A 10,516-nucleotide genomic window follows, 5' to 3' on the forward strand; every position below is an offset into this window, starting at 1 on the left:
GTTTATTGAGGATGCAATGGGAGGGCCTCTAAGAAGAAAGGAGATGTGGAGGGGCCTCCTCTTCTCTGCTTCTGGATACAGGAGAGCGAAGAGAGACCTGAGTCGTACTTGGTCCTACTCGGAATGAGCCATGAGACGGGGCCAGGGTGGCGTGGGGACCGGCCTCTCTTGGCTGGTGCCCTTCGGCCTTCCTTCTCTTGAACACAGAACCAGCTCCCAGCTTAGGCAGTCACTGGGACAGAGGCCCCAGTGTGAGAGCGGGGCCTCGGTCTGTGACCCGGGGAGCCAGACTGTAGTTGGTGACGGAGCCGGAGGCTGAGCGGAGGGCGGAAGGCCGGGAGCTGAGCTGAGCCCACGGCCCGGCTGGGGGGACCTCAGCCAGGAGGAATTTCGCCAGGTAGGGCCATCCACACCTGTCCAGGCTCAGGAAGACGCAGGCTGGGGGAAGTAGGGAGCAGGGCAGGGTGGAGAGGGGCTGACAGGGACGGGAGAGCGCGCGTGGGAGACAGCTGGGGACGTGGCAGCGGTGGCGGTGGCGGTGGCGTGGCAGCGTCTCTACCTGCCGGCCTTCTTGGAGGAGGTGCTCTGGCTGGAGCCCTTCCCCAGGGTATCCCTGTAGTCGCTGCCGCTGCCCCTGCCCCGGCCGTCCCCGCCGCGGACACTGCACACGCCGGAGATGCAGCTGCCGCTGCTGGCCACGTAGCCGCCGCTCACCGAGCTGGGCCTGAAGCCGTAGCCGCCGCTGCCGCTGGAGCTGCTGATGATGGCTGCGGAGGGACAGCGGGTGGCATCCTCAGGGGCCATCCTCTACGGTCCGGCCACTCCGCCCCCTCCCCGGGTGGGGGTAAATCCCAAAGATCGCTTCCCCCAGTCCTGCCCTTGCCCGGCCCAGCTTAGCCCCATCTGGCCTATTCTTAATTCTCAGAAGCCCATCGCGTTGGTCCAGGAACCAGTGCACCAACCTGCCATTCCAGGGACCGCCTCGCTTCTCTTAGCCTTTTTGGTAAACTTCCCAGCCTCCAACCTGTCCTCCCCTTCTTGCTGGCTGTCTGCCAGCAGCATTTTTTGGAGACTCTGGTTTAATTCTCAGTCCCGCTGAGAAATCCAGAGATCCAACACCCTCAGCTTAACCTCCAAGGTCCCCATTCATGGATTCCTTCCCGGCCTCTAATTCCCCAGCCCAGACTTGCAGCCAGGTGGGGAGGGGGCGGTGCTCAAGCCTCCCACACATGCATCCTTTGTTTCCCCTTCCCAGTAGCCACAGCCTTCCCAGCTGCCACCCATGGGAGCAGGGAGACAGGGATGGGGAGGGAGCGGCTCTGGACTGGGAGTCGCCTGCTCCTTGGCCATGCCCTGCTATCTGGCCGTGTGACCTCAAAGTTTGTTGCTCTCTGCTCCTTAGTTTGCTCAGCTACGCACACGGGGTGCAACTAAGGCCCTTTCCGACCCGCAGATTCTACAGTCTTAGGTCCAAGCACACAAGTACTTACAGATGCTGACAGGGGAGGGAAATTCTCCTGACATCCTGTTTGGGAAAGAAAGAAAATGAGAGTGAGCAGTCACCCAACCCACAACCTATTCACCTCAAAGCTAGTGTCCCCACGGGGCCTGATGTAGGTTTCTTTTCTTTTTTTTAATTTTTATTTATTTATGATAGTCACACAGATTGAGAGAGAGAGAGAGAGGCAGAGACACAGGAGGAGGGAGAAGCAGGCTCCATGCACCGGGAGCCCGACGTGGGATTCGATCCCGGGTCTCCAGGATCACGCCCTGGGCCAAAGGCAGGCACCAAACCGCTGCGCCACCCAGGGATCCCTGATGTGGGTTTCTGAACCCAACGGGCCCCTGTGGAAATTCCAGGGCTTCTTTGGCACAAGCAGAGCTTGAGAAGCTGTGGCTGCTGCCCCTGGGGTGACCAGGCAACAGTCCAAGTCACAGTCGTGGGCACGAGGCACACGCGTGGGGCAGCATGAACGCTTCCCAAGGCCAGGCCCGGGCACTGAGTCGTTCTCATCTGCTGAGAACATTGGGGAAGCTGGAACGGTTGCCCTGGGACATCTGTGACAAGCTCACCTTGTACCTGGACAGGTAAGGAAGTCGGAACAGAAGACCTCACGTAGTAATGGGGTGGGCAGTATGCGTAGGTATATCCAGGGAACTCAAGGGTAGATGGGCTGATCCCCAAGGCACAGTGCCTGGCATACAGGGAGCGCTCGCGCCCGGACGTATTCTGAGTTACTGTTGATGTATTCCCATCATCACCCAAGGATGCCCTTTTCTGGAGGAGACCCTGCTAAGCTTTCTCCTTTTGTCCTTCTCAAACCCCTGGGGCTCTCCTGCAGAGCACCCCTCCAGCCCCCCACCTGCACTCCTCGCTCTCCAGCAGCTTGCGGTAGGTGGCGATCTCCATGTCCAGGGCCAGCTTCAGGCTCAGGAGCTCCTGGTACTCGCGCAGCATCCGGGCCAGCTCCTCCTTGGCCTGGTGCAGGGCGGCCTCCAGCTCGTCCAGCTTGGCTCGGGCGTCCTTCAAGGCATTGTCACCCCGCTGCTCGGCATCGGCGATGGCCGTCTCCAGGTTGGAAGCCTGCACAGGGAATCACAGAAGCTGGAAAACTGGAAGGGGGGGTTAGAGTCCCCCACATCCAAATCCCACTAGTGCTTGGGGACTTCTGGGCAGAGATGCCCACCTCCTCCCTTCACACCTCCTGCCCCTCTTCTAGGCCGGAGCCCCCTCTGGGGCCAGCAAGTCGTTCCTAGCTCTATGTCTCTCCGCTTGCTTCTGTTTAGGCATTGGTGGTGGTAAGAAATAGTCACCCTGCCTTCCTGTGACCTTAGCCACTTCAGTACCTCGTCGTTTCATTACAAAGACATTTACTTGGCCACCTACGTACCAAGGGTGTCGAATAAGAGGTAGATGGCTTTCTGCTCTTGAGTTGTTTACAGTCTGGGAAGAGTTCCTTGGAATATGGTGTTGCAGGTGCAAGGACAGGGGCTGCGCAGGTGCATGGGGCCAGAGATGAGGGGCACAGGGAAGGAGAGTCTCCAGAACCAACTATTATTTCCCAAGTGCTTACTGTATGCCTGGCACTACCCTCAGCCCTTCTTTACACACCTTTTGCATACCTTCGCTCATGCTGTCCTTACACCACCCTGTGCAGAGAGGACGACCAACTTACCCCACGTCCTGGAGTCACTAAGTATTAAGGCCCATGGGAAGATGGAGAGAGCACTGGACTAGGAGTCAGAGTGGGTTCCCATCACAGCTCTGACACTCACCAGCTTGCAACCCACTGAACCTGTCTGAGCCTCAGTGTCCTCATCTGTAACGATGGGGAGCGCTTGCCTCATGGAGTCTTTGAGATGCTTCAGCGTGATAAAGCGATAGGAGGCGCTGCCATGGTTATCCTATAACCACATCCTGTCTCCCCACCTACTCAAGCTGAGACTGCAGCCTAGAGTCCCGGGAGGCGTCTGAGCAAGGCCTTAATGAATAGGCACAGAAGGTACTTTAATGGGCCCTCTCTGAGGCCTCTTATCAGTCATTTCATCAACATACGTTTATTAAGCTGCTACTATGTGCCAGGCACTGTACCAGACCTTGGGAAAGCAATGGGGAACAAAGCAGCCAGCTCTCTGCCTTCCTCCAGTCCAGTGGGAAAAGGGACAGGCTGGCGTCGGGGAATCACCAAGTGGGACAAGGACAGGATAAGCAGAGGCTCCAGGAAGCACGTGATAGGGGCAGAGGGAATGGGGGGAAGTGGTCCTAGCCCATCCTGGGGATTGAGAGAGGAGACTTCCCACAGGAGGGGCTTCAAAGCAGAGGTCCTTGGGGTGAGTGGGAGATGAGATGCCCCAGGGATGTCTGCTCCAAGGGTTTGAGACAGTGACCTCATTGGCTCCTTTCCTCTTGTGGGCAGAGATTTGAGAGGCTGATGTCCTTGGCCAACTCATTTCCCCTCCAATTATGCCCTCCTGCCCCAGGCCATGGGCAACCGGTCCCCTCACCTGCTTCTTCACATTCTCAATCTCTGAGCGGATTCTCTGGATGAGCCGGGTGAGCTCCGAGATCTCGTTCTTGGTGTTTTTGAGGTCATCCCCATGCCGGCCGGCTGCCAGCTGCAGCTCCTGGAACTGGGGAGCCCAAAGCACAGAGCCAGGGGTGAGCATGAGGTGCGTGCCATGGGACCACATGATGTCTCGGGATTGGTGATGTCCCAGGGGAAGGGCGTGTTGGATGCTTAAGTGGACACGGCCTCTGTTCTGGGAATGACCAGACCTAGCCCTCATGCCTGCTGGGGATGCCCTCTCTGGTCCTGCCTCAGCCCAGCTCACCTTGGTCTGGTACAGCGCCTCGGCCTCGGCCTTGCTCTTCAGGGCGATCTCCTCGTACTGGGCGCGGACCTCGTCGATGATGCTGTCCAGGTTCAGGTCCCGGTTGTTGTCCATGGACAGGATGACGGACATATCGCTGATGTGGGACTGGATCTGAGCGATCTCCTACATGGGGACCAGGGCTGGTCTCAGGACTTGACTATCAGAGACCAACACCCCCCTTCACCCGTCCCCCAAGCAAGATAAACAAATCTGGGTGCTGTTGACTTAGAGGCTCTGGACCAAGGCTGCTGCTCCCCGGGCAAGATGAGTTTCCTCCAGCCCCAGACAGATTCCTACCACTGTGAAGCCAGGACCCGGACCATTTCCTTTCCACCCAGAGGGTGGAGGTTGGGAGCCTCTCGGGGCTGAAATGGGAGATGAATGCCTAACAGGGGGATCGCCCTGAGAGCGGGGAGCCTCTCCCAACCTCGAGAACAGAGTTTTGCCCACTGGCTGCCCTTGGGGGCGGGGGGTAGACATAGACTTACGGCTTCATAGAGACACTTGAAGAATTTGATCTCCTGGTCCATGGAGTCCACTTTGGCCTGCAGCTCCACCTTATTGGCATAAGCCGCGTCCACATCCTGAAAGATGCCCCCGACGTCCCTCAGTCACTGCCCGTGCCGCCGAGAAGGAAGCACCCACCCAGCCTGGGTGCCTTACACACCGAGATAGCTGCCCTTTTCTCTCTGGGAGGCTCATGGGAAAGGAGAGTGTGGAGCAAAAGGCCCAGCCCCACCCCGCCCTGAGAATCGACTCCCTCAGCAGGGATAGGGCACCCCCCTAAGGAAGGGAGCCCCAGCCAGGCCGCCACCAGCCGTCCCTCTGACGTCTGAGTCAGGCCCTGTGGCCGCAGGGGAGCCCCTGTGTGTCATCCTCTGCCGTTCTTCACTATGGACAAACCCCGTCCACATGAAACGCTCAGGAAGGCCATCGAACTCTCTCTGCCTTCTCATTCCCTCTCTGGAAAGTCCATCGGTTTTCCTCGGCCTTCACGCCATTAGTTTGGAACTGGCTCTCTCGCCGCGAGCAGAGCCCCCGGGTAGGCTCGGCTCCCCCTGGTCCCAGGCGGCCCTGGACTCGAGGCCTTGCCTTCCTCCTCACCTTCTTGAGCAGCACAAACTCATTCTCTGCAGCCGTCCTCCTGTTGATTTCTTCCTCGTACCTGCCAAAATGCCAGGGCTCGGTCGGTGACTACGTCTCACTTAGAACCTTCTCGCTGAGGACCCTCTTTCACTCAAGGAAGGCTCTACGCAAGAGGCAGTGTGCCCGTTTGAGGGACAGATGCTAATGGGCCACGGGGTACAGGGCTGGTGGGGCCACCAGGCAAGGAAGGCTTTGTGGAGCAGGGGACATGGAGACTGAGTTTGGTTAAAAAAAAAAAGGTGATTATTGAAAATGAAGTAGGAGCATGTGGAGCCAACGTTCTATGGGAAATCTCATAGGTAGCAAGAACCAAGCTCCTCCTTGGAAACTTGACTACAGCCTTACAGATGAGCCTTCCTTAGTTACTCCTCACAGCCCTTCTGGGAGGTGGACGGATTTAAGCCTCCTTTTACCAAGGAGAACCCAGAAGCTCTAGGAGATTATGAGCAGCTTACCCAAGGTTTCCCTCATCCAGCCAGACGTAGTCCTTTGACCACTGTCCAGCTAACTGAGCATTTGTCCTAAGTGCCAGACCAGAGGCTGGAGGTGCAGAGAGCAAGTTCCAGAGTTTTGTTGGAATAATCCTGTTTGGTATGACAAGGGACACTGCCGCTCGTCTCCAAAAACCTCAAGCCGAGGTAGCTGCCACCCCTGCAGAAGGAGCTCAGAGGGAAAGGGGCAGTTGCCCGGCTGCGGGGAGACCCCTTCCCCGCTCACCTCTTCTTGTAGTCCTCCACCACGTCCCGCACGCTCCTCAGCTCCGAGTCCAGCCGCACCCTGTCCCCGGACAGCGTCTCCAGCTGCTTCCGCAGGTTGCTGATGTAGCCCTCGAGGATGGGCTCCAGGTTGTTCTTGCAGTTGTTCAGATCCAGCTGCTGCAGCAGCTCCCACTTGGTCTCCAGCACCTGGTTCTGCTGCTCCAGGAACCGCACCTGGGACCCAAAGTGCAGAAACTGTTGAGCCCCCGGGACGCAGTCACACCCATCATCCAAAGGCTCCGTGCAAAGCGCTCTGCCTGCATTTTCTCCTTTGCCCCTCACAACGGCTGCATGAGGCGGGCAGGCCATTAACCCCATTTAATGGAAGGGAAACTGAGCCATAGAGAAGTTCGGCCTCTTTCCAAGGTCCAACGGTTTGATAAGTGGGAGGGAGCCCGGAGCTGAACCCAGATATGTGTCCCCAGAACTCATGTATCCTGTCATTCAGAACCCATTGTGGCCAACCCAGCCCAGGGAAGGGCTGTACCTAAAAACTACCAGGACGGAGTCAGGCTGGGTCCATTTTTGGAAAAGCTGACCATTCTGAAGAAGGGAATCTGCTCTTCATTTTATAGCATATCAAGCTCAGCGAGGCTCAATGGGCCAAGACTTTCCAGGCATTCTAGATTTCTGCATCAGGCTCCAACTCCATCATTGCCCGTGGCCTCCTCCCTCTGCCCTAACTCTGCTCCTCAAAACCATCTTCCGTGGAGCAAGCATGGCACGTGGGGCAACGTGGATAGACAATGCTCCCTGGGCCCCTGTCGCCTCCCTGGGCCAGGAGACCGACCAGAGGCAGTGGATCCACATACTCTTCTCTTGTGTGCTGCGTCGGGGGGAGGCGCGCAAATTTTTTTTAAAAATGACTTAATCCACGTGATCACAGCCACTGTCTAAATAAGGTTGTCTTCCCTGTTGTCATAAGCACAGGGCCTCAGAAAACTGGCTGGGATTCAGCGTTGAGATGGGATCAGCCCCCAAACTGCCTGCCCCCCAGCAGATCCTCCAGCATTGGTTTGGCTTGACTAATCCTGACTCTTTCACGAATACCCCTGAGACTGAGCGTTAAGCGCAGAGTAAACCAGGACCCCGCACGCTGGACAATCGGGATCACTGAGAATGTCATGTGCCCACATTGCCCCGCGGTCCCTGGGACTGGGCCTCACCTTCCATCCCTCCACCCACCACCCCCAGATGCCGTTTCCCTGGCAAGGCATGTACCTCAGTGCTTCTGCGGACTCACAGAACGGGAGTAATAATTTCTCATCTACCAAAAGTCCGAGGCCTATCTGGACTGGATGATGCCTCGAGGCCTCTTCCAGACCTCTGGTTCCTCCCCTTCTCGACACTCTTCCCCCACTTGTCCGAAGATGAAAATGATAGTGACAACAGCCAGCACTTGGGAGCACTCAGTATGCGGGAGGCACCGTGCCAACATCTTCACATGCATTTTCTTTCCCAAACCTGACAAAACCCCAAGGGGTAGGCTATTATCTGCATTACAGAGATAAGGAAGGAGAGGCGCAGGCAGGATAAACAACCCTCCGCACAGCCGGCTCTGCGGCTGGCTCAGCCAAGACATTGCCGGTAAGTGATGGGGACAGTGCGGAAGCCAGGTCTGACGTCAGAGCTCTGTGGGGACCCCCCCCCCCACTGCCCTCGTCGGCCTCTCGAGGGGCCCATGTGGGAATGACTGCAAACGGATGCTCCTGATCCATCCAGTCAAATGACCAGTGGATGAGACCCGCTCCCAACGGGTGGGAGGAAGACTCTGGGTCAGGTTCCCTCGCACCGGCTCTTCCCACACGTGAGCTGCAAGGACCCGAGGCTCAGCAATGGCACCAAGCCGACCCTCCAGTAAGAAGCAGGGGCCTTTCCTTTGGAGCTCCTGCCAGGAACCCCACCACCACCCCCACACGCCCCTGCCAGTAGAGACAGCCTCCTTCCGTCTTCTCCGGGGAAAGTCTGCAGGGAATCTCACACAAATCACCCCGATGAAAGAAGACACCTGCTTCGTCCACGTTACGTGCCTCCTCATGTCTGACCTGAATCCCTTTTGCTGTCACAACAGCTCAGGCTCTAAGAAGAGAAGGGAAGGTCGTCCCACCTTGTCGATGAAGGAGGCGAACTTGTTGTTCAGCGCCTTGATCTGCTCCCGCTCCTGGGCTCTCACTTTCTGGATCTCGGGGTCCAGCTCCACGTTGAGGGGGGCCAGGAGGTTCTTGTTGACCGTGACCTGATGGATGCCCCCCGGAGGGCACACGGACGGGCACACGGGCCCCAGGGCCACACTGCCAAACATGCTCCCAGCAAAGCCACTGGCCCGGCCTCGACCAAACCCATAACCTCCGCTCTTCCCGCTGCTGCTGGCCACGTTAAAGGAGATGTTCCGGATGCCTCCCAGGCTGTAGAGGCTCCGGCTCCCAAAGCCTCCGCTGAGCCCTTTGCCCCCTGCCCGGTAGGAGGATGAGCTGCCCCCGGAGAGCACTGCCGAGCAGCCGCTGAAGCCCCCCTTGGAGGCAGCTCCCGACTTGCAGGTGAATTGGCGGCTCATGCTGGTGGTGGAGATGGAGTTCAGATGCTGGAGGGACGGAGGCCGAATCCTACACGGGCTCTGCAGGTTGCAGTGAGGACTGGCAGGCACCCTTCCTTATATGTGCTTGGCATTGGGGCTCGTGGACGGGCAGTCAAGAGCTTAATTCATGGGTTTGGCTTGCCTGGGAGCAAGAAGTCATTTTCTCTATGCTGAGCTAGAGATCAAGCCCTCCCCACCTCTGAAACAACATGAAACCTTCAAATTGCTGGGCTTGCAAGCCTTGCTCATGTAATTTGGGTTTTATCTAATTAACCTGCTGTTATCGGGTAATTTGCCCCAGGCCCCAGCCTCTCCAGGGGGATGTCACTGGCACTTCACCATCCCTATCCTGCTTAGTCTTCTCTGGGTCACAGGCTGCCTCCCGGGGGCGCAGGGAGCTAGAAGGGTATGGACTGCGCTGGACAGGCGGGGCCGCTGCGTAGAGCATCCAGGGGCTCGAACCCACAGCTGTGTCCTTCCTCCTTCCCGGAAAGAGCCCCTTTGTTCGGGCCTCCCGAGGCACCCCGCGCCCTGCTCCGTGGCCTCTTCCCCTAACCCACAGCGGCTCTGCCTCCTGGGTGTGAGGGGTGGAGGGTGACCCTCTCCCTGGCACGGGGCGGGAGCGCGGCGGCGGGGGCGGACCACGTGCTTCCGACGGTTCCACGGGAACTGGGCCCCCGCACGTGTCACTCCTCCCAGAGCCCCGCCAGGCAGGCTGCAGGCTGCACCAGATACGGTCGCTGGGCGGCCGGTGCGGGACAGATCCCAGGACAGGAGGCTGGGATTGGGGGGCGGGTGGCTAAAGCCTCAGGAAGTCGCCTCACGGGAGGCAGGGAGGCAGAGGAGGCTTGCGGGGGCTGGAGGCCTCGAAGGAAGCCCCCTGGGGGGGCTCTTGGCTCATTTCCATCTTCCTTCCGACGTGAACGTGTTGACAAGCAAGGTGAGGACAGGAATGGTTTGTTTGTTTGCAACCACCTGCTTAGGGTTCAGGTGGAGGAGCTGCCGTCAGGGTGAGCCCGGGGGTGAGGGCCCGGCTGGGAGCCCGGGAGGCCTGGCGTCTCCACAGTGGAGTCCGCTCCCAGAAGGTCCCTCTGCAGGCCGTGTCGTCTCAGTTTTCCCTTGTCAGGAGGGTGGACGGTCCCCCAGCTCGGAGACTACTTGCTCGGCCTCATCCTCCCGCCCCCCCTCCGCCGCCCGTCTCCCCTCCATAGACCTCCACCGACAGCTTCCGTGCGCCAGGCGCGTGCCCCGTAGAGGGGACACGGCTTGTGGCCTAAGGCTAACCGCTCTCCCGGCTCTTGGGACCCCTCCTAGCCTGAGGTCCCCCCGCCCCAGGGCTTCGCTGTGTGTGTGATGTGCATGTACCTGCGCGCCTCGGCCCACAGCCGCCTTCCTAGCTGTTCCCTGCCTCCGCCGGGACGCCTCCCCACAGGCCCCATCTCCAGGCACCCCGCGATTTCCCCGCGCCATCCCTACCCAGCCTGATACACCCCTCCTCCCCATCCCTTCCGGTCCAAACCCTCTGCTCTTTCAAAATCCTGCCTCGAACCCCATGTAACGCGGTCCCCCCTCCGCGTGCTGGACTGCTCTGTCCACTGCTGCCGCGTCCCCTGGGACGTGGGGCCGGGCGAGGGTCCCATGGCCCCCAGGCGACTCCTTCCCC

General features: G+C 59.0%; 1 protein-coding gene across 1 annotated transcript; it reads right to left on the reverse strand.

The window, feature by feature from the left end:
- Positions 1-555: 555 nt before the first annotated feature.
- On the reverse strand, positions 556-8,832 carry KRT71 (keratin 71). The gene is given in 9 exon segments (NM_001197029.1): positions 556-767; positions 1,491-1,525; positions 2,364-2,584; positions 4,006-4,131; positions 4,333-4,497; positions 4,863-4,958; positions 5,479-5,539; positions 6,238-6,452; positions 8,386-8,832. Coding segments are annotated over 9 exon segments (1,578 nt in total).
- Between the last annotated feature and the right edge of the window lie 1,684 nt (positions 8,833-10,516).

This window comes from Canis lupus, chromosome 27 (assembly GCF_011100685.1).
Source record: "Canis lupus familiaris isolate Mischka breed German Shepherd chromosome 27, alternate assembly UU_Cfam_GSD_1.0, whole genome shotgun sequence".
In the NCBI taxonomy this organism is placed as follows: Eukaryota; Metazoa; Chordata; class Mammalia; order Carnivora; family Canidae; genus Canis; species Canis lupus.